This window comes from Seriola dumerili, unplaced genomic scaffold, assembly GCF_002260705.1.
Source record: "Seriola dumerili isolate Sdu_G_001 unplaced genomic scaffold, Sdu_1.0 BDQW01000592.1, whole genome shotgun sequence".
NCBI classification, from domain to species: Eukaryota; Metazoa; Chordata; class Actinopteri; order Carangiformes; family Carangidae; genus Seriola; species Seriola dumerili.
The window spans coordinates 554,192-577,429 of NW_019174847.1; the positions used below are offsets into that span (position 1 = coordinate 554,192).

Below are 23,238 nucleotides of genomic sequence, written 5' to 3' on the forward strand. Positions count from 1 at the left end.
GTCCTGCAGCTGCAGAGTTCTGACCGAAGAAGGATGAACTCCAACATGTCGGATCAGTGACTGAAAATGACCAGTTTGGATGAATGGAAGGTGTTTTTCTGTGTGTGAATAGTGATCCGTGGATCCTGAACTGACCTACAGTCTGAGATTAAGTCATACAAAACACAGAGGTATTAATGAATTATATGTGCAGGTAGGCCACAGGTACACATGCATGTTAGATTATATTATTATATATGAGGGAGCGGTTCAAAGGAATCTGAGAGACGTGTTTGTTGCTGCATCTCGATTCCTGCTGCTGGTGTCCAGGTTCTTGTGAACGGCTCGTCTCTTGTCCTGTGGTTGACATGGTAACCTGCCAGGATCTCTGGGTGTGTCGTCGGCTGTTTGACATGATTTCACCTGTTGAGGAGCAAATAGCAGATCGGACATGACTGAACATGTAACCTGATCACGCTTTCTTTCGTTGAATCAGACCCTCATTATCTGAGTCATTCAATCAAATGCTTCATTTAATGGATTATAAAACAGTTTCACTTTTAAACATTTGTGTCAGTTTGAGGTCAAATAAATAAATAAATGAATAAAAATAAAGTCATTACTGACAATGTTTCCTGTGCAGGGTTTTTGCATGTTGGCCGTGTGATTTTCTGGCATTTCATGATTACAGCAGCCTGTTATGTAACTCCGTGGTGTCTTCAGGTGGTGTCATGTGGAGGGTGTCCTCCCCACAACATAGTCTCAAGCTATGGATCTAAAATTATCCAGGAGCCTATATTAGCTCATGGTCTGTTCACTCTTAAGTTTCACTCCCCGGCTCTGTGGCCCTGAGCTGCCTCTTCCTGGGAAGTCTCTAAGAATATTATGAGGCGTTTAGGAACACGCACACATTTTATCATCAGCAGGGATCCAAGATGACAGCGGTAAATGTCACGTCGTGGTGTCCAAACACACCACCTATAGATGTCAGGTATAGATACCTATAGATACCTATAGATACCTATAGATGTCAGGTATAGATACCTATAGATATAGATATAGATATAGATATCAGAGAGGCAGCTCACTAACTGTTTTTAAAAGAAAGCTCAAAACTTGTTTCTTCACTTTAACTCGCTCTGAAACTTTAAACTTTGCGTCACATTTCTGCTGCTCAGTTTTTCCTTTAAACATCTTATTGAATGATTTATTACTTTATTCATTATTTTATCTCATTTTGATGTTTTTAATGTTTTAACTTTAGATCAAAGCTTTAACATGTGAAGAACCTGGTGCAGGTCGTTTCTTGTATGAAAGGTAAAATACAAATTAGCATTATCTTCATTATTATTATTAAAATTCCACAGAAATGTCTAATAAGATAAAATAACAAAGTGATGATATTTTATATCCAAAAGGTCAAAGGTCACATCACTGTGACATCATACTGTTGTATTATTATTCAGCTGTACCTGGGGAACAGTGGTGGAGGCTGTGACCTGTAGGCCGGCGGAGGCAAACGACCACAAGGCGGTAATTCTGCTTTGCTCCTGAGTCTGATGGCGTGTACGACACAAGGTTCTCTCTCTTCTCCAGGTGTTCGTGTCATCTTTTGTCTCATCATCCAATCAGCTCAGATGTTAATGAAGCGAGTGCAGACGGAGACGCGCTCTGAGTGACAGGACTCTCTCTGGGACAGATGGTTGTCTCTGATGGTCGTCTCTCCCTCCCTTTGACAGGCGGGCTGTCAGGGCGCTAACATGAGCGTCCATGTGTCCCGCTCTGTCCTGACATTGGTATTCGAGCGCTCCAGTTTCAGAATCACATGGTGCTTCTTCCCCAGCTTTGTGTCTTTGGATGTTACACTCACAGTCTCGCTGTGTACAGGCCTTCAGGTCTCAGCAGGTGTACCGTGCACATGTCGGTGCTTGTGGTTCCCCATAATAGAACCAGCATACATGAGTACATGAACTATTTAGTAACTGAATCGGTTTCAGTTCTGGTCTTGTTTTGTCTGACGAGGAGTCGGCGTGTGAAGCGTCTTTGTTTTTAATTTGTTTTTAATTCAATCTGTTGTAATGAGTCTCATGGCTCTGCAGCAGTCAGCTGACTGTCACACATCAGAGACGCCCGGTGTGAGTTAGTGGGTGAGGTAGCGTCATGGCGGGGGGAACATGTTTAGACAGACCTTCGCTCTCCTCTCGTTTGACTCTTGACTTCATTTCAAACTTTATTTATACAGCACATTTCATTCCAGGTGGAAACACAGTGTGCTGCTCAAAGTCTGAATTATCAAGGAAGCTGTAAACCAATAAACTCTGACAGGGAAAACAACCAGAAATCAAACCTTTGAATTAAAAACCATTAAGAAAATAAAATAATTAAGATGGATCAGTAAAAAGTTAAAACAGCTGTCTCTCTCTCTCTCTCCCTCTCTCACATCACCTCTGATGGTTTTCACCCCCCCCTCTTTATTTTGCCTCGTCCGTCAGTCTGTCACTGCAGAGCGTTCATGTGCTGAAAGACAGTGCGCTCAGCTCATTGTTAACATCAACACAAAAGCAGTAATTCTCCAGGTCCGGTCCAGCACGCTGCAGGTGAAGAGCTCAGTAGCAGTGCATGATGGGAAACCTGTGGCAGCGGACAGGAAGTGGGTTATAAGGTGTTTCTAGTTGTGACTGACAAACGTTCCCTCTCTGTTGCAGGTACCCCAGTCAACATGTGTTTTGTTCAGAGCAGAGCTCGTCTGGCTCAGGTCAGTCAGCCGGGGACAACAACCCTGTCGGCCACGAGCAGGAGCAGGAGCAGGAGCAGGAGCTGGACTCCACGCAACACAAGGTCTGTGGAAAACAGAAGATTCAAATCAAATAATGACACCGACTTCTTAATGTCTCAAAAGAAACTGTGTCCTCCCCGTCACATCCCCCACAGATCAGTGGGCTGTTAGTGTGGCTCACAGAGCTGCTGCAGTGGTGCGCAGTATAATTAGATCTCCGCGCATGATGAAATGTATGAGTTAGCATAACACCAGGAGGGTGGTGGTGGGAGGTGGGAGGTGCACTTTAGTGACCCAGTAACCCCTGGTGAAAAGTAGGAGGCTTGGAGAGAGGAGGAGGAGGAGGCCAGGCTGTGTGTGGGGGGAGGGTGTTACATAAGTCTTTGTTGAAGAATAAAACTTGTTGGTGGCTGCATCTTATCTCTCTTCCTTTACATGCCACAATGTTGTTGTGTAAAGTCAACGTGTGGTGACATGAAGAGTCGCTGTCAGAAACACGGTCCGCTCTGTACTAGAAGTCACAGCGATGGTGGTGATATAGGCTGAGGTTAAAGTTCAGAGGACACAAAGCCCCTCCCCCACACCCCTCAGCCTTTCTGTTCTTCTTCACGTCTCAGTAACCACGGAGACGGATCCTCTGTCAGTCCGTCGCTGGAGTTCGTTCCCTCCGTTCAGAGAGGAGACGTCTCATAAGGAAGGTTTGCTGAGGTGGGCCGATGCCGGCTCAGAGCAGGCACCCTCAGCTCTTATGAATGGACCCTCGAAGTGTGTGTGTGTGTGTGTGTGTGTGTGTGTGAGTGATAATTTGGGGAAGTGTGTGTTGTAGTGTGGTATGCATGTGTCAGCAGAGAAGAAGGGGAGTCATTGTTAGCGGCCTGGCAGTCTGTGGTCGGCCTCAGAACACACTCTTTGTCTGTCCAATAAAAGCCTCTTTCTCAGCCGGAGAAGCAAAGACCTTCTGCGTCTGACATTTTCACACACAAAATGCATTTGTTTAAATCAACACAATCTATTGACAAAGTCTCTCCAGCTGTTTGATGGTTGCTGCTGTCTGTCATTTACTGATGAGTGATTGATTATTGTTTTACTTTATTGTCCTCATGGTCGTAGTCCTTCTTATTCCTCAGGTTTTATCCTCTGGACCTTCCAGGACCTTCAGGTCTGCTGCTTTAGTTAAAGTCAGAATGAAAACCTGCAGTGAGGCGTTATATTAGTGGTCCACAGAAAACCTGAACACCTGAACACCTTTACTCAAATTTTATTCTATATTTTCTGTAATGTTTTCCTTTTAATATTCTACTTTTATCTATTTTAATTTTTACTTTTATTTATTTAATTACTGCTTTTGTTTTTGTTTTTATTCTCCTCCAATCATCTCCTCTCTTTTAGTCTTTTATTATTTTATCTTTACTACTTTATGATTTTTAATGTCTAACTTTTCATTTATGGTTTTATTCACCAAAATACAAAATACATTTCTTTGCTTTTCAGCCTTCGCTTTGTGTTGCATTGTATGTATGAAAAGTGCTTTACATATAAAGTCTGATTGATTGATTGATTGATTACTGTTCAAGATGGAGAGAAGAGGTTTCTCTTGGAGACTGTGTGATGGATCATTTGTTTGTGTCCCCAGGTGGACGAGTGGACGACACACACATCATACGATATGGGACTAGAGACGGAGAGAGCAGCACTAGAGCTGGAAACACACAGCTACACACACCAAGAACAGGTGACACCCGTCTCTAATCATTCAGGTTTAAAACATACTAATCAATCAGAGAAAACACACTCACACACACAGATAAATGATTAAGTTATAAATGAAAACAAACTCAGGAAACAGTGAAGACTGTAAAACAAAGACAAAGAGAGAGTGATGAAATGATAACACTGAGAGAGGAGGAGTGTTGAAGTCGTCACAGAAGCTGTAAAGCTCTTTGTGAACAAGACCAACATGAGATCAGTGCGTTTCAACTATTCAATCCTTTATTCTTCTGCACTGTTAATAAAGACAGATTGTTCTATTTATAAGGGCCTGGACTATAATTAAGAAAGAAACAGAAACTGGCTTTTCATCCTCTGAGGAGGACGACTGACGGACTCACATTCACAGAGAGAATAACAGTGATTAGTGATGTGGACGTGATGACTCTCAGCTCCCAGTGTAACACCTGTGCTACAGGTAGAATTACACTGACCACCCACACAATAAAGGTAGTGTAACAGTTACAGTGACGTGTCATCCAGCTGTAGGTCTGTGTTTTTAACGGGACTTGATGAATCAACTTGAGCTGGTTCAGGTTGTAAACGGTGGTGAAGCTGTAGAAATGTAATCAAACTGAAGGTGTGTGTGTTTCACGTGTGATTCCTGACACACACACACACACACACACACACACACACACACAGACATATGGGCTCATGCTGCTGAAGCTGCCGATGGACGATGTTTTATATGTGGATGTTTTTGTGTCTCTGTCTCCAGACTGTGAATCCTCAGGAGGCGGAGGTGGAGGGAACCAGGCCGGACCCAGAGTCCGATACTGTACCCGCTGCTCCTGAGCCACAACCCCAAACAGAGCCCCCCCACACTGATTCGGACCTACAGACCGACACACAGGACCATGACCAGGACCCCCCAGTGTCCTCCGCTCCAGAGCCGGCTCCAGCACAGGGCCACGTGTCCACAGACGGCCCCGCCCAAGCAGAAATCCACAGTGACGCCCCTGCTGCACACCCCAGCCTGGACTCCACCCAGGCCACACTCCCAGATGAAGCTGACAACACACCTACCTCACAGAGCGCCGGCCCAGCCCACACAGGGTAAGCTCAGACCCCTCCCTCAGTCCAGACCTGGTGTCGGGGGCCAGAGGTTGGCTCTAACCACAGAACAGTCAGTAGAACATCTCTCACCTCGTGGTGGTTAAAGCCAATTTCAACCCGACCCGGGTCTCTTCATGACAGAGTCTCGTTCTGCACATTCTCTGATGTTTTTGTTGGTTAACTTTGGTTTCCTTCAGTTTTCTGTTTGTTTCCACTGGTTTTGTTTCGTCACTGAGAGAAAAGACGAGCTGCTCTCACGTCCTGATATTTCACTTTTCATGAAGTGGTGGTGGAGCGCTGTGAAGTTACACGGACCTGCTCACACGTGCACACTTTTTGTTTTCCTGTCTGTGGAGCATCGGCCGTGAGGACGTGGAACTTTGACCGAGATTAGTTCAGAGAAGAAAACCTCAATCCACCACGACGTCTGTCCCACCTTTCCGTCCCCTCTGTCCATCCACCCCTCTCTTTATCCTCACTCCCTCTCTCCTGCTCTGTGTTGTTGATCTCTTCCTCTTGTGTGCCCCCCTCCCCACCCCACCCCACCCCACCCTCCCCAGTGTAAGGAGGTGTGGTAAACGCCGTGTCCTTTCTTTCCCTCAGTGCAGTGCGGGTTGCCAGTGCAGGAGATGAATTCCCAGTAGACAGCTTTGTCTTTGCTGAGCACTCTGATTCACAGTGCGGGGTCATTCCCCCCAAACTGGCAACCTGTGAAAACTCCCCTTTTGGCAGCCCTCTCCTCAGGTGAGTTTCAAACCCCCAGGAGCCAATCAGAGCACAGAGACAGGTAATGAAGGTACAAGCTGCACCTCTCTGCTGTGCGCATCCGTCGACCGCTGGCCTTGCTCTCCACTTACTTCTGCTTTTTTTTATTTTTCATTTCCTTTTTCCATCGTTTTGCCTGCTCCCATCCACGGACTGTCAATAACCTGCATCATGTGTCCAACATTACTGCGCACTTACTGATGTTCTCCCCCTTCCTTCCCTATTCCTCCCCTCTCCTCCTCCCTCCTCCCTCTCCTCCTGATTGGCCCCCGTGTCTGGACTGCAGTGTGGACGACGCCGGCGTAGAAGACCAGCGGTCAGACCACAGTCTCAGTTCTGGTCCGGAAGCAGAGCTCCAGCCTGCTCCAGGCAACGTGGACCAGGAACAACAAAAACAACAACAACAGCAACAACAACAACAACAAAAACAACAGCAACAACAACAACAACAACAAAAACAACAGCAGCAGCAGCAGCAGCAGCAGCGCCGGCGGCAGCAGCAGCAGCTGGAGGATGGGCTGTCTGATTTGGACCGGGAGGCCAACACCTCCCACCACCAAGAACAGCAGGTCAGCAGCTCGTAGTTTCAGTTTCTTTTAACAAGGTTTATTTTCAGTTTCAAATATAAACAAGACGGTTTATGTGTCGAGCAGTGGCCCCCTCCCATCCCCATCCCCCACCCACCACACAAACCCTGTCGAGGCCCCTGGTCTGACATGATGTTCACAACAATGCAGGTTACACTGGAACAGGAAAAAAGACGTTATAGAATAATAACAGTAATTTAAAAGTGACGGAGGATGGTAGAACGTAGATTCTGATCCTCTTCAGTTATTAACTGAGCTCCAGCAGAATCTGGATGTAGAGCCTCTCGTGGTGTTTCTAATCTTTTCTACTCTCAGCGCCTTCATGCCCTCTCTGATCCACTGTACGAGGCAGGACGGGAAGCCTCCTGCCATCTGAACAGAATTAATCTCCTGGCTAATAGAGCGGAGGGGGCGCTAAACCAGCCTGAGTAGCTTTTAAACGTGCTGCAGCTGGAACGACCCCAAAGATCAAAGATGACCCTCGTCAGTGTGCGTGGTGCAGGAGGCTGATATCTGCTCCGCTGTGTCACACGCTGACACTGACGCTCTCTGTTCATCTGCCGTCACCTCGTCTTTACTCCAGCTCAATGCTGCAGACACATATTCAGTGGGGGTGCAGCTGTTCCAGCAAAGGGCAGCTTTGAATGTTTCAAGCAGCGAGTGAAGTCAACTGAGGATGAAGGATGGTTAAAGGTGGACTCTACCTGTGTGTGTTCTGTGTTTGTATGTTCCTGCCGCTCACCTGCAGTGAGTGTGGAGGCGTTCACAGAACAGGCGTCTGAGTCTGAGCATTTTTATTCTCAGACTCTTGTGAGGTCCAACAGGGCGATTACATAATCCATCAAAATATTATTCACAGCTCAGTGCTTCTCTGTGCTGTAGTGGCCGGGGGGCTAGCTGGCTACCATGAACAGAGGGGGGGGGTCACACAGTGACCAGGGTGCAGCGACGGGACAGAGTCGTTCTCCACAAATGAAATAATTCTCTTCTAATGAAGTGAAACAGCTGCAGCCTCGTTCTGTCACATGCTGACGCTCTTATCTGAACTGATGTGTACGAGGTGCGACCGTCTCCCAGCGCACGCCCAACGTGCTCGCTGTGCACACTCGCACGCCATGTGATGTCTTCACCACCGTGGCTCAGTGACTTATTTTGCCTCCAGTTCCTGCTCCTCCCTCCTCGCTCCCTCCTCGCTCTCTCTCCTCGCTCTCTCCACGCTCTCTCTCGCTTCCTCTCTCTCTCGTCTCTCTCTCCTTCACTTCTCCTCGCTCTCTCTCCTGCTCTCTCTCCTCGCTCTCTCCCCTCTCTCTCCCCGCTCTCTCTCCCCTCTCTCTCTCCTCTCTCTCTCCTCGCTCTCTCTCCTCGCTCTCTCCTCGCTCTCTCTCCTCGCTCTCTCTCCTCGCTCTCTCTCCTCGCTCTCTCTACTCGCTCTCTCTCCTCGCTCTCTCTACTCGCTCTCTCTACTCGCTCTCTCTCCTCGCTCTCTCTCCTCGCTCTCTCTCCTCGCTCTCTCTCCTCACTCTCTCCTCGCTCTCTCTCCTCGCTCTCTCTCCTCGCTCTCTCCTCACTCTCTCTCCTCGCTCTCTCTCCTCGCTCTCTCTCCTCGCTCTCTCCTCGCTCTCTCCTCGCTCTCTCCCCTCGTGAATATTTTCTCTTTATATTCTGTATAATTGTTGGTAATAAAACATTTTACAGTATCAGTTTTGCTGTGACAGGAGGCTGTTTAATGTTTAATGTATATGTTGTGTAGGTCCGGTCAGCACCATCAGACCTGTCACACTCTCTGCTGCTGCAGTAACTAGGAGGTCGTAGGTCCGTTTACACAGAGACAGATTCTGATCAATAATCAGTTTAAAAGACCAAACAGGACAAACAGAAAAGCTTCACCATGTAAATGATTCAACAGATCATTTTCTGCACGTTCAGTCTGTGTCGGACGTTTGTTTTTACACATTAAACATGTCGCCACACGTAAACCCCGGTACTGGAAAACTGATATTATAATAATAAATCATACTTTGGTCATTACGGCTGTAAATCAGATAATAAACATGTCAGGACGGGGGTTGTGTGTGTGCGGTCGTACAGTCGTCCTGGGCCGGTGTGTGTGATGCAGCTCTGTGTGTTTCAGGCGGGGGAGGCCAGTATCGGCAGAGAGACTGATCCCTCGGTGCCGAGCAAAGAGGACATCCCCACCTTCGACGAGTGGAAGAAACAAGTGATGGAGGTGGAGAAGGAGAAGAGTAAGTGCAGTCATACATTATTAAACCCCCTAACCACAGATGGAGAGAGAGAGACGTCCCATCAGCAGCTCAGTGTCCCATTAAGTCCAAACACCGCTGTGAGTTGGTTGCTCTCACAGCTGGAAACAAAGACAACATGAGGATGTTGATGTGACGTGAAGACGCTCTTATCGTGCTGCTTCTTTGTGCTTCACTCTGCAGTTTTCTGAGCGTTGTGTACCTCTGTGTGTCTCTTTACTTCCTTCCTCATGTTCTATTCCTGTCACCCTCTCTCCATCTCTCTCTCCCTCCCTGTGCACGCCATGTGCAGTGGTCAGCAGAGCGTGTGTTTATGCGTGTTGCGTAACCTCTCCACTTGTTCCTCTCAGGCAGCGCTCTCTCTCTCTGACAGTCTCTAACTGTGACGCTGCCTCTGTCCAGGTCAGTCTCTCCACACCTCAGCCAGCGGCAGCCCCCACCCCGTGAAGAAGGTCCAGAAAAACTTCAAGAATAACTACGCGTCTGTGGAGTGTGGAGCCAAGATACTGTCTGCCAACAACGAGGCCAAGGTTAAACACACATCAGCACACGCACAAAGACTCACACAGCGAGGGAGACGGCTGTCACTGTGTCAGCACATGGACCAAACCCGGAAGCATTAACTGTCCTCAGGGCTGTTCACTGTTAAACGGGTGTTATATAAGAAACTAAATAAATAGAATGGAAACGTGATGATGGTGGTGGATGCTGACTCACTCACTCTCTCACTCCTCTGTCTCTTACTCAGAGCACTTCAGCTATTCTCATGGAAAACATGGACCTGTACATGCTGAATCCCTGCAGCAACAAAATCTGGTGAGTGCAATGACTCAGACAGTTTGTATATGACGTTTATATTGATCTGTTTGTCTTTTAATGAACCTTCTGTTTAACGTGTCTCCAGGTTTGTGATAGAGCTCTGTGAACCTATTCAAGTCAAGCAGCTGGACATCGCTAACTTCGAGCTCTTCTCATCGACACCCAAAGACTTCCTGGTTTCCATCAGCGACAGGTTTGTTTCTTCCAGGTGCACAAACACTCAGAAGCTCCGGGTTTAATTCAAACAGGACGCCATGTTTCATAGGAGGCGGGTTCGTGAGTCTTTTGTGTCACAGTATGCTAATCAGTCCCAGTCCCAGTACACTGTCATCTGCAGCTGATTAACGGATCATTAATGCAGAGCGGCTCGTCACGGAGTCACAGCTGCATGTCAACTGACACTTTTCTAACACAGTTATGTAAAATAAAAATGCACCAACATATCACCTTTAAAATGTAATTTATTGTCACACGTTATTCATTTCTTTTTCTTTTTTTAAATTCAAATTTCATTTGACACTTAATATTTCACACAGTGTCGGTTTCACAGTAAATACAGTCACGCACAGTAAGAACATTTAACAGCCAGGCTCTAGTACTGTTGTTGTTCCAGAGCTTTAATTATTCACACGGGACACATTTTACTTTCCCCTGGCCTTCCAGGTTTAATGGACCAAAGCCAGAAAAAAAATTATTTTTGGTCTTTTAGAGAAAATGACAAACTTTCCATAATAAATATATTTCTTATAATATTGATCCATTCATTTAGTGTGTGTGGATCTGCTCTGCAGTATTCATATTCCACCCACGACACTTTAACCTGCCAGTTCCAGAAACATGGATCCATGGTGCTCGACATATTCTCCCTCTGAGATAAGTTTTTCATCCCATGTTGCTTTTTGAATGTGAAGATGTGAGAAACATGAAGGGAGGTCTTCATCAAACAGCATCATCGCTGGTTAAAGCCACGTCTTCCTTTTGCTTCATCAGCTCTGGCTCTGTGCACTCAGACCTGGTCTCGTCCTTCTTTTGGGATTTCACCCTCAGGATTTATTTCCAGCAGCTCGTAAAGTCAGACATCTGTCGGGCGGGACAGACTCCTCGTCTTAGTGAGGCGTTCATGCCCGGCCCCGGAGAACGTGCCACATTTCTCTCGTAAGTACGGCGTGGCGCTCGGACACACGCGTCTTACTTTTCCTGTGCTGTGTTTGCAGGTATCCGACCAACAAGTGGGTGAAGCTGGGGACGTTCCACGCCCGCGACGAGCGCATCGTCCAGAGCTTCCCACTGGACGAACAGCTTTACGCTAAATATGTGAAGGTACGACCTTTTTCTTCTCTCTGCTCCCACAGAACATCGACGTCTCCAGGAGAAGAACAAACAAGGAATGAATTCACTCTGTTAAACACACACACATACATTCACACACGTGGTTGAAGCTGTGTTTAAACTCCGGAGACCTTATGACTTCATGGTAAATGAGCCATGATGTCAGCGCTGCCTGTGACCCCCTCCCTGACTGACGGGGTGGGGCAGATACACATCAGGGCGTCATGATGTAACTTGTGGTGACAGTAGCAGATTGAACGATGCAGCGTGGGACCGTAAAGGATTATAGATGTTTACGTTCTCGCTTTAGGTTTTAAAGAGTTGGCTGCAGGATCATGAGCATCACACACAGGGAGAGAGAGTGTGTTATTTTATCTTCACCTCTCTGATGAAGTTACCCCCCCGAAAACTCTGAGATCTATTTAACAGGCATTTACAGCGTGTCTGCGTCACCTCTGATATTTTTATGGCGTAAAAACCCGTCGCTCCTCGAGGCGCACGGGTCAGAAGTGTTAGTGTTAGTGTACTTCCTCAGTTATTCATGGGAGTGTTTTTAACCAATCACAGTGCCATCTCCCCTTCCCTTTAAAAGCCAGGCGCACCTCCACCTGAGTGTAGGACTATTGTAACGGCACAGTGAGTCACAGAGTCGATTAAATACTGAGACTGACCGGTGAGTCCAGATCTGACCGGTGAGTCCGGTCCTGACCGGTGAGTCCGCGTCCTGACCAGTGAGTCCGGTCCTGAGGGGCTGAACGAATCACACGGCTCTACAAAGGCAACATTAGACATGTTTTCAATTTTATTATGAGAAGTGTGAAAACTCTCAGTTCATTATGAAACTGGGACAAATGAAGTCTGGAAGTGTGTGTGTGTGTGTGTGTGTGTGTGTGTGTGTGTGTGTGTGTGTGCGTGTAGCAGCTTCCTGTTGGTCGGTCACTTCCTGCTCCTGACCGCACCTTGTTGAAAGACCAACACCCGTGGGTGCTCAGATGGGCGCAGGTGTATTTACTATTTAAACAAGACGGTAAATTAGAAGCGTGTGGGTCTGAACTCCAGGTGTGAGGCGGAGCTGTGACTGCAGCTTGTTGATGGATGCTCTGTGTTCAGTCACACCTGTGTGTTGTTCCCTGTGTGTGTGTGTGTTACAGCGTGAGACACACAGTCTGACTGAGTGGAGTCGTCTTTAGTTCCAGTTATTGTCCAACACGTTCATGAGTTTTCACTGTGTTGTGAATGAGTGATGTGATGAACTGAAAGCCTGTCTGTCCCCTCACTCGTCCTCTCTGTGCTCAGACCATTATTCTCTTCATTGGTGACTGGGTGTCGTGTGGGTGCTCACTGTGATTCATGTCTTCTATTATGAAATAACTGTTTTTATTACGTAAAGTGATTGTGTGTGAAAGTTGGAGGAGCTCTGATCCAACCAGTTTAAACTTGTCTTGTCCTGATGTCTCACGTCTGTCCTCAGTCTCTGTCTCTTGCTCCTTTCTGTCTTCTTGTTAATCGTCTCTTTAGTTTCTCGCCTGTTACAGAACGATGATCTTGAACGTGTCAGTGTGTTTGCGGTGTGAGAGCTGAACTGTAACCAGATCCTTGACTTGCTCGTAGCTTGAATCAGTCTTCACTGATTTCTTTTTCTTGTTTTATTTCTCTCCTTCTGTCCTTCTCCTGTCTTTCTCTCGCTTCAGATGTTCATCAAGTACATAAAGGTTAGCACTCTTCTCTCTCTGTCAGAGGTCATGATGTGCTTTGAAACACACATATGGTGGAATACTTTAAGTGGTGAACTTTGGCAGAGCATCTTTTAATGCATGTGAAAGATATTAAACAAGTAGAGCATGCACGCACCGCTTGGTAATGTTAGTATTTATCTTCACGTGTTTGGTGGATTGTGGGTGAATGCAGTGGGATCTGCTCTGTTGGGAAACTGAGGACGATGTTTTCAGTCTAAGACTTTGTCCCTTGTCCCTGCAGGTTGAGCTGCTCTCGCACTTTGGATCAGAACATTTCTGTCCCCTCAGTCTCATCAGGTAAGACGGAGAAGCTTGTCCCGATCCTCTTTCTCTTAAAAGGCCTTTTTGGATCATCTGTGTAAATACTGAACTATTGTTCCATCATCTCCTCTCTCTCCTCCTCTGCTTCTCTCGTTCCTCTTCTTATCAAATCCAGGCAGTGATTTTAGTTTCTTATCCTTTAACGTATAGATTCATGTCCCTGTGATGTATGGAGCCAGAGTCCAGCAGCAGTCTGATTAACAGAAAAGCTCAGTTGTGTGTGTGTGAGCGCAGTGAGAGGCTTATTGTGCTGAGTGTGAGGCACGTGTAGCTACATGCCTGTCCCACAGCATCAGGGTCATCAGGGTCTTGCTGTGCTGTTGGGGGTTGGGTGTTTGGGTGTTTGGGTGGGGGGTGGGGGGTGGGGCTGTAAAACACTCCCTCTCATTTTTACTAGAAGGTCAAAGTAGATTTTCTCCGGATCTTCTGAAGGAGGAATCTGGGAAAGTTTAAGTGCCTCTGAAGAAGCTGCAGCTTCTTTAACTTAAGAAAACACGATTTTTGACATCAGCTCTTCACAAACTGAGATCTCTGCCTCTGAAGAAGAGTTTATAAAATACGACCCACACAGTGACTCAATCACTGAGCTGTTTTCATTTCTCCTCTTTAAATCTGAACTGAAACAGTTTCCTCTCCCCAAAAGAAAAGATCACACCTCCTCCTGCTGTTTGATAACGGCCCTGAAGCTTCCTGTAGGTGGGTTTGTCCATGTAACACTGTGTGTGTGTGTGTGTGTGTGTGTGTGTGTGTGTGTGTGTGTGTGTGTGTGTGTGTGTGTGTGTGTAGGGTGTTTGGTACCAGCATGGTGGAGGAGTACGAGGAGATAGCTGACTCTCAGTACCCTTCAGAGAGACTGGAGTACCTGGATGAAGACTATGGTGAGTTGTAAATACTTTGAGAGTCGTCCTCTGTCTTAGTCAACATGTTGAGTTATTGATGTCAGCTGCCTCTCTTCCTGCTGAGTTTCTGTTTGGTATTTTATTGTGAAACTCTATGAAAGAATAACATTTATTTAATGTTGAATCTGATTTCATTTTGTTGTGAATTTTAAATATATTGCCTCTGTCTCCAGATTATCCTCCTGGTTACCAACCGTCAGAGGACAAGGCCTCTAAAAACCTGCTTGGCTCAGCAACCAGTAAGTACATATATACATGTATGTATATATATATATACACTCACATACAAAGAGTACATAATTATACCATAACAACACAGATACTGATACTGAATAAATAAATGAGGGATAATTAAAAACACACTACTTAATGACTTTTACTTTCAGGGCTTTTATTTTGACAGGGCCAAGCAGTGAACACTTGTTTCTGTGGCAACAGAAACTTCAGACCTTTAAAATAAATGTCACTAAAGCCGTGGCAGACGAACAGAGACTCGTGACCTCGTGCAGGAGAGACACGATGTAGATCCATTCCTAGAGAGGGTTGAATGTTTCCTCAGTATCTGACCCACTTGGCCTCACACACTCACATGCACACTCACATGCACAGCACACACTCACATGCACACTCACATGCACACTCACATGCACAAACACACTGGTGCCCCTCTGTCTCCTGAATTGGTAACACAAACTCTACACACTCTACACACAAGGGCTGTTTTTAGGCCGGAGAGCTGAGCAAGAGAACATGTGGACTGAAGGAAAGTTTGTTGGAAAAGAAAGTTCAGGACAGAAAAGTAAAGTAGAGGAAATAATGTGGAGGGAGGGAGGGAGAGAGGGGTGGAGGGAGGGAGGGAGAGAGAGAGAGAGAGAGAGAGAGAGAGAGAGAGAGCCTGTGGCCTCAGGCAGGGTTTTTCTTTATAACCAGGAACCTCATGTCTGTGGAAATAACTGGTGTGTGTGTGTCTTTCCTTTAGATGCCATCTTAAACATGGTAAACAACATTGCTGCTAACGTGCTGGGTGGAAAGCCGGAGCTGGAGGGCGGAGCAGAAACAGGAGGTACTCTGCTTCTTTATGTTCCTTCCTGCTTCACATGAATATTCTTCTGTAAATCTCCATGTGACTCTCCTCGTGGTCATGTGAGGAGACAAACATTAGGTCGTTCGTTTCATTGGTTTTTAGTTTTATACCGACTTTAAATTTTCTGTGATAATGTAAAGTATATTTTCCCCCAGTTGCCACGGCGACCTCTGACTCTGAAATGCTGAAACATGAACATTACTCACAGAGTATTGATCCTGGTCCACAGGCCTGAGCGCTGACACCCCCCCATTTATTAATAACCTTTAGAGCTTCACACCCAGAAATCAGTTCTTCTTCACTGCTCCAGAACAGAGGCCCTGACAGGAAGCTACTGTCTCAGAGCAGTGAAGAAGAACTGATTTCTGGTGAATAGTGTAACATTAGCTGTTAGCCGTTAGCTGTTAGCAAAACATCAGCAATCTGGCGACATGTAAGAGTGGAGAGTCCAAGCAGGAAAAGGGTTTTTCTTTATTTCTACTAATCCGACAGTAGCAGAGATTGTCCATGTCTCTGTTCATGTTTGTAAAGCGTCCGACCTGAAACACGTCACACTACATGGCGTGATCGTCACGTCCATACAGGGTTAACAGTACACAGCTGTTTGTGAGGCGAACGGCCGTCACCTCTGTGATGCCTGTAGTTTAGTTTGATGATTGTTTGTACGTCACGTCTTCTCCACACGGTTGTTTTCATTGTGACGGAGCCGCCACACCTTGGAACAATATGAAGACTGACTGGCTGCTGCATGTGGAGCAATCAATCATTTCCAGATCAACGACACCAAATACCTGTTAGCATGAGTCACTGTTCGATCCCATGATGCACCTGTTCCTTTGATTGATTGACAGTTCTGGTTTGTAGATGTGTTAATCCCTCAGTAGTGACGACGAACTCAGGACTCTTCCTCTCTTCCTGCTCTCCGTTCAGCCCCCCCCCCCCTCACACACACTGTTTGAATTATCTGCCTCTGAAACTGGGTCACTCTCCTCCGCTCTCTAAAGTGTGAGCACATGTATGTCCTGAACGTCGATGTGCAGCAGAGCCAGATGTTTGTTTGGCTGTTGGCAGGAGGAGTTCTGCAGAACTCTGTGTTTACCACACTGAGCTAATACTGGGCTCAGCTTCTCCCACTCACGTCCAGCTAAAGCAAAAAGTCCCACTGAACTTAGTTCCTCAAGTTCTTCTTGCACTTTTTCTCTTTAGATTTCAGATCTGTGCTTCTCTCTCTAAACGCTAAGAACCCAAACAAACATTCAAAAATAAGTTGTTTTTTTATTATTTTTATCAACTGCCACAAAAATGAAGAGTTCTGTTTTTAATGGGAATCCACAAAGTCAGTTCTAGTTGTTGTCGAAGGAGAAACTGAGAAATGTCTTCACTGCTGGTTCTGTGCAGCCACAGAGTCAGAGAGAGCGCTCGGCCCCAACTGGACGAGACCGGTTCAGTGTTGTTCTAACTCTCTGACAGCGGCTTGGCAGCTGAGGGCTCCGCTCTGAGCCTCGCAGCGCCTGTGCAGTGGTAACACCGGGGGGGTGATCACTCTGTGTCTCCTGAGTTTGTTCATTGTTTCTGTCCAAAGGAAACACCACAGCGGAGGGGGATGGAAAGACGGGCGGCACAGAAGTTAAAGCCAAACCTCCTGAAACAACTCACGACTCTGCAGAGTAAGAACCGATCAGTGATCGATCATCACGCAGCGATCAATAAACGCCTTCTGTTCATTCTTCTTAATGCGTCTGTGTCTTTCCTCCAGACCGGAGCCCGCAGAACCAGAACACCCCGCCCCCCAGGAGGACTCCAACGTCTCCAGTGACTCCTCCGCACCTCCTCCCTCCTCCTCACCCGTCTCCCCCGAGGACAGGCAGATCGTCACTCTGGTGGAGGAGGAGGAGGATGAAGAGCCCAGACAGTCGACTGTCACCCTGATGGAGGAGGAGGGAGAGGAGGAGGAAGAGAAGAGAGAGGAGGAGACGCGGAGGGAGGCAGACAGGAACCAGTGGGAGAGCCGGACGTACTGTCCCTTCTCCTCCTTCTCCTCCCTGTCTCTGTCCTGCGTGGTCACTCTGCCGGAGCTGCTCCACCGCTGGTGCTCCGCCCGGCTCGCCAAGGAGAGACTGCGCAGCCTCAGGCGGAGGCAGACCAGCGCGCAATCACAGACTCACCTGGTCGTGAACACCCCTGTCCTCACGCGCACACCCCCACACGTCCCTGTCCCTGCCCCCACCCCCCCGCAGGAAGCCCTCCCCCTCACAGAGAAGGCCCCGGAGCCCGAGGTGTCTGCCCGGGGCCAGACGGAGGGCGAGGCGTACGTCACTCACACACACGTCAACACTCACACTCCAGACCTGCACATCCTGCTGGAGCCCAGCAGGACCTCCATCACCCCCCCACACAGCTTCTCAGACGTCCACAGCTCTGTGACGCGGCCCACCCCCACCCACGAGGAGAAGCCGCTGCCCCCCATCAAAGACGCAGCCCTGGACCCAGTCCCCACCCCCCCCCTTCAAGCAGTCTCCATCCCAGAGACGCAGCAGGCCAGCAGCACCACCCCCGCCCTCTCTGTCAGCCCCCCCACACACCCCCTGTCCTCAGAGACGGCGTCTCCTGGTGTGGCGGTTCCTCCCGTCAAGGAGACGCCCGTTCAGCCGCTCCCCACCGCATCACGGCCTGAAGACCTGATCCCCCCCCCCACTGACCTGCCAGCAGCTGTCCCATCGACGGACGCTCACACAGACGCAGCGAAGCCCGGCGCAGACGCTGGCGACTCACAGAGACGCAGCGCCCAGACTCACGGGGAGCAGGCGGACTCTGTCCCTCAGACCGGAGAGCCCCCCCGGGCGGACGACTCGGCGGACGAGGACCTGTTGAGTGCTAACGGGAACGGCAACGTCCAGCGGACAGCCACAGACTTCTATGCAGAGCTGCAGAACGGGGGGGATTATAACGGCGGGGCGGCGAACGGGAACGGCGTGCTGTTGAACGGGGCGGCGGTGCACGGCTCCAGCCAGAAGGAGAGCGTGTTCATGAGGCTGAACAACAGGATCAAAGCTCTGGAGATGAACATGAGTCTGTCCAGCAGATACCTGGAGGAGCTCAGCCAGAGGTGAAACATCTGGACACTCAGATTATTATTTATATTATAATTATATATACATGTGATTTTATAGTTTTTACCTTCTTCTGCAAAAACGGATCATTCCACGATTAATCCTGGTCATGGCGAGGACTCGAGGTCACTGACCCCGATGCTCCTGCAGCCAGAGTAACAGCGACACGTCCTTCCCGACACAACACGGCGTTTACATGATCTGAATCAAATTCTCAGTATGCTCATATTTAATATCAGTGTGCATGTAAACGTGTTATAATGTAGTAATAACAGGTGTCAGACGTCGCAGCTACAGGTCGCTCAGTGCAGTGCTATGAGCAGTTTTGCATTTGTCCTCTTCAGATACCGTAAACAGATGGAGGAGATGCAGAGAGCGTTCAACAAGACCATCATCAAACTGCAGAACACGTCCCGCATCGCTGAAGAGCAGGTGCGTCAGAGCTCAGGCCGTCAGAGCGGTGAACACCTGCCAGTGTTGAACAGCTGAGTCACTGTCACTGTTTTCCCTTCAGGACCAGAAGCAGACCGACTCCATCCAGGTGCTGCAGAACCAGCTGGAGAACGTCACCAAGCTGATGTTAAATCTCACGGCTGCGGTCGGCCAGCTGCAGAGAGAGGTGACGCACACACACGCCACAGAGCTCACAGAGCTCGCGCCACCTGCCGCTCGCTCACTGGAGGCGGGTTCATGTTTATGGCCTCGGCTTCCGTGAGCAGCATGATGCAACCGGCGAATCATTTGTGCTCTGTGTTCAATTTAGCAATTTCATTTGTGACTCTATTGACGGCACCACGTTCTTCATCAAACAAGTTCCTTTTCCTCCGACTTTATTTTCAAATCGAGCCTCACGCCAAACGGAGGAGGATTAGAGCCACATGTGATTATTTTTTTATCCTGACTTTACACTCGACATGTGACCTTGATCCTCCTCTGTACAGAGTCAGAGGGTTGTTGGATGTTCTGAACAGAAGAGCTGTGAAGCTGAGCAGAGACACGTGGACAGATGAGTGTAGTTATGGGAATAATGTGGCTGGTATTTGAATACTTGCCGTTCCTCCTGTGGACAGTTTGTTCAGGAGTCGGTCGTAGAGTTGGGAGAGAATACAGGAAGTAGATACACAGAGACGTCAGCGGGCCGTGTGCACACAAGGTAACAAATAAATGTGGAGCAAGCAAACATGACTTTCAGTGATCCCAGATATTGATTGGCACTGAAACAGCTGAGTGACCTTCACTGAGAGCAAACAGTCACAACTGCTCTGTCTGAAGAAGCTTCTGCTTCCACCCCAGGATTAAATACACAGCGCTCTGAGAGAGAAGCAGCTGCCAACGGCCGCCAAAGAATTTCAATTAAATTTACAGCGAAAGCCAAAAATAGTGTTCGGCCTCTACCACAAACACTGGGGTTAGTTTGTTTTGCAGACCCTCGTAAAGTAAATGAGTGCAGCAGCAGAATGTTCCATGTGCAGTGCGGTGGTTGATCCTCTCGTCAGCGTCTCTGGTCCTGACGAGGTGACGAGGTCACAGCCGCAGCGTCACTCTTCACTCTGGGTGTTTGTCTCGGCAGGTGTCCGACCGTCAGAGTTACCTGGTCGTGTCTCTGGTCCTGTGTCTGTCTCTGGGCCTCCTGCTGTGTCTGCAGTGCTGCCGTAGCTCCTCCCCCATTCCCAGCACCACCGCTGCTGCCCTCCCCAAGAGCAACCACTACCCCAGCCCGAAAAAGGTTTGGTCTGCAACACTAACACACCACACTCACACTACAACAACACACCACCCACAGCACACACACACATCAGCCACACACAACACAAACCCATCCACACACAACACCACCACACACAGCACACACACAATCCACTACAACGTACACACACTCCACACACACACACACACAACACCTCACCACAGCACCACAACCACGCACACGCACTCACTTGCACACTCGACCACACACACACACAACACTACACACAAACCATCAACCCGTTTTTGCTTAGCGCCACATGGGATCCAATGACCAGCTACAGCCTGCAGGGATCCACCCTTCTGAAAGGGTCCTACAGACCATGTCTTTAACTGCTAAAAATCATTAAATTAGAATTTTTGTGAACAAAAAATGACTTGAAAACATCAAATACTCCCAAAAAAAAAATAGACCTGAGTTTTGGTCCTTCTGGGGACTCATCACATTATGTTAATTAGCATACAATCAGCCACCACTGTTAACAGCAGCAGCTCATGCACAGCAATTTAAATCTAACTAATGATGAAGTGAAACCTCAACATTAGGATCACATGAACACTGGATCATCAAACCGCGATTTTTCAAAAGATCAGATTAGAATTCTAAAATATAAAAAAATAGGCAAACATATGATTAAATAGCTTGATAAACATGGATGGAATAATTTACCTGGGCTCTAAGAAATTCAGACTTACTGCTTCACCTGGTCATATTGGGTCAAAATAAAGATTATATATGTATAACACCAGCAACACTGTTACACTAAACCACACAATGTAATCCTCTCCATTTACACCAACATACTAACTTTAAAGATTCTTTCAACAGCCAAAGTTTTGTTAATTGCTGCTCTTTTACCCTCGTATGATTAAACAAGCCGCAAATGTAACGATTTTGAATTTTGAATACTGGTTTGTCATTTGATCTGCCAAACAGGTATGACAAGCACCGGACCTGCTTAACAAAAGAGGGGACAAAACATGACTTTTTTTACTGATTATCTCGAAGACTATCAGATTATGTGTTGCTTTCAAAATGCATCAGGTGGGAAAAACACAGACGTAGTAATCAAAGAGAAACACGAAACAAGCTCATAGTTTCACAAAAAGTGTTTTTTTCAAAAAAAACAATTTATTTTAAGAGGCTACAAAATAGAGTCCAAATCTCTGATTTTAACCCTGTTAAACGTAAATATTTTTTTTCCCTCTGACATTAAACAAAATAACGGGTTCGTGTACAAATCAAGACATTTGATTATGTCAGCTCGGAGTTTTTGAACACTGATTCATGTTTTTTCAACATTTTGTGAACCAAAAAAGTGCAAAACAGTATGGTTTATTTGTAGAACCTAATTAAAAACAGTTGCAAAATGTAGCACTAACATTATCAACAAGTATGAAAAAAGTGCTAAGAACATATGAACACATTCAGTAAAGTCGTCTTGCACTCTCACGCTGAAATGGTAGTGATACGATTTTTAAACATAGAACTTAACTGCTTTCAGCTTCTTCCTTTAAGTGCTTCTGGTGAAGCATCATACAGGCAACACACTGAGTCTTTCCTGGTACTTTACCAGATTTAATGGAGGCCATTAGTGTCTTTTTGCCAACAGCGCGACTCTCTGCAAATGACCAACTCCTTCTCCTTTGAGGTTTCTAAGAAAGAAAGACAAGAGAAAAAGGGACAATCAGCGGTGTGATGAGAATGTAAGATATCATTCAGTGACCAATCGGCCAAATTAATGCGATCTAAAAATATAATTTCATCAAACAATGTCCTGAAAACTGACATTCTGGTACCAACTCAAAGCATTTCATAAAAAAGTAAACAGCGCTTAGTAGCTAATGTTTTAACAACCTCTGTTGTATTGACTGACCAAACCTGATGTGTATTTCACATTGCAGGAATAAAGTGAGATGGTCAAAGATTAAAAGCTAATGAGTGAAGTGTTTGAGCTGATAATTGGCTGATAACTGTACAACAAATATCACCAACCAGTGACTGTATTTAAAGTACACTTTAAAGACACTTTAGTAACCAGGTGATCTCCTGCTGTGAGCACAGAGGTATTATCTCTCACTGAGACTCTAAACACCTCATGTTACCTGCAGTTGTTCAAGTGTTAGAGAGTCTCACAGCCCTTATCCACTGAGCTGGTTCCATGGCTGGTTGGGAGCTAGAGCCTGAGTTAGCACTGGTTCTTTGGTTTTCCAACCTGAGTACTGGTTCTCCTGGCTCTCAAAACTGGTTCTACAGTAGCACCAACTCAGAACTGGTCTGAGGAGAAAGCACCGCTTTACGTCGGAGGCTACGTGCTTATGTCAGGCATAGGGGCGGGGGTAACATACCCAACCAAAACACTCGGAGCAACATTTTTAAATCTACACTGCTCAGCAGAGGACATCTCCTCTAGCGTGCTCACTGTTTGTAGCATTCAAAAAAGTGGTGAATCATAGTGTTTTCATCTCCAACGGCGGCACTCTCTCGCAATGCGTGCAATGGGCAGTAATAATAATAATTTTGCGCTAGTATGTATAGAGTGACATAATGACGTGGCTCTCTGGTCAGCCCCAGCTCGTGGAAAATCAAACAGTTCTTAACTGGTTCGTCATTTGAACTGGTTTAGAACTGGCTCTAGCGCCAGTCCTAACACCAGCACCAGTTCAGTGGAAAGGAAGTATCAGTGAGAGATAACATGTCTCACTGAGACTCTCTCTCCTGTCTAACTGTGTCCACATCAGTTCACTCAGACCAGAGTTCACATATCTCCATTACACAAGTTAATGAGTGAGTAAACTGTAATAAAGGATTAAATACTAATACAGCTATAAACAAGAATATTAAAATGGCAGCACATAGTTCTTGTAATTAGTCCCTATTGTAGCCTATTGTAGAAACAGGTAACTGTCAAACAGCCAGGAGTGCATTAGTGTGTGAAATACCTGCTTTAGGGTCACCTCTGTCAGACTCAGGTCGCTGTGTCTCCTCAGATCCCGAGG

General features: G+C 47.0%; 1 protein-coding gene across 1 annotated transcript in view; it reads left to right on the forward strand.

Moving 5' to 3' along the window:
• Positions 1–22,426, forward strand: part of suco (SUN domain containing ossification factor) — a 37,238-nt gene extending 14,812 nt beyond the window's left edge. The window contains exons 2-22 of the mRNA XM_022764876.1: positions 2,685–2,817; positions 4,389–4,487; positions 5,244–5,581; positions 6,185–6,325; positions 6,633–6,915; positions 9,065–9,176; positions 9,597–9,724; positions 9,943–10,010; positions 10,099–10,206; positions 11,228–11,333; positions 13,034–13,054; positions 13,320–13,375; positions 14,186–14,277; positions 14,472–14,537; positions 15,278–15,361; positions 16,965–17,049; positions 17,139–18,488; positions 18,837–18,924; positions 19,007–19,111; positions 20,063–20,223; positions 22,351–22,426. Of these exons, the coding sequence (XP_022620597.1) occupies positions 2,685–2,817; positions 4,389–4,487; positions 5,244–5,581; positions 6,185–6,325; positions 6,633–6,915; positions 9,065–9,176; positions 9,597–9,724; positions 9,943–10,010; positions 10,099–10,206; positions 11,228–11,333; positions 13,034–13,054; positions 13,320–13,375; positions 14,186–14,277; positions 14,472–14,537; positions 15,278–15,361; positions 16,965–17,049; positions 17,139–18,488; positions 18,837–18,924; positions 19,007–19,111; positions 20,063–20,223; positions 22,351–22,426 (3,700 nt within the window). The remainder of the gene's footprint in view (positions 1–2,684; positions 2,818–4,388; positions 4,488–5,243; positions 5,582–6,184; positions 6,326–6,632; positions 6,916–9,064; positions 9,177–9,596; positions 9,725–9,942; positions 10,011–10,098; positions 10,207–11,227; positions 11,334–13,033; positions 13,055–13,319; positions 13,376–14,185; positions 14,278–14,471; positions 14,538–15,277; positions 15,362–16,964; positions 17,050–17,138; positions 18,489–18,836; positions 18,925–19,006; positions 19,112–20,062; positions 20,224–22,350) is intronic.
• The last annotated feature ends 812 nt before the right edge of the window (positions 22,427–23,238 follow it).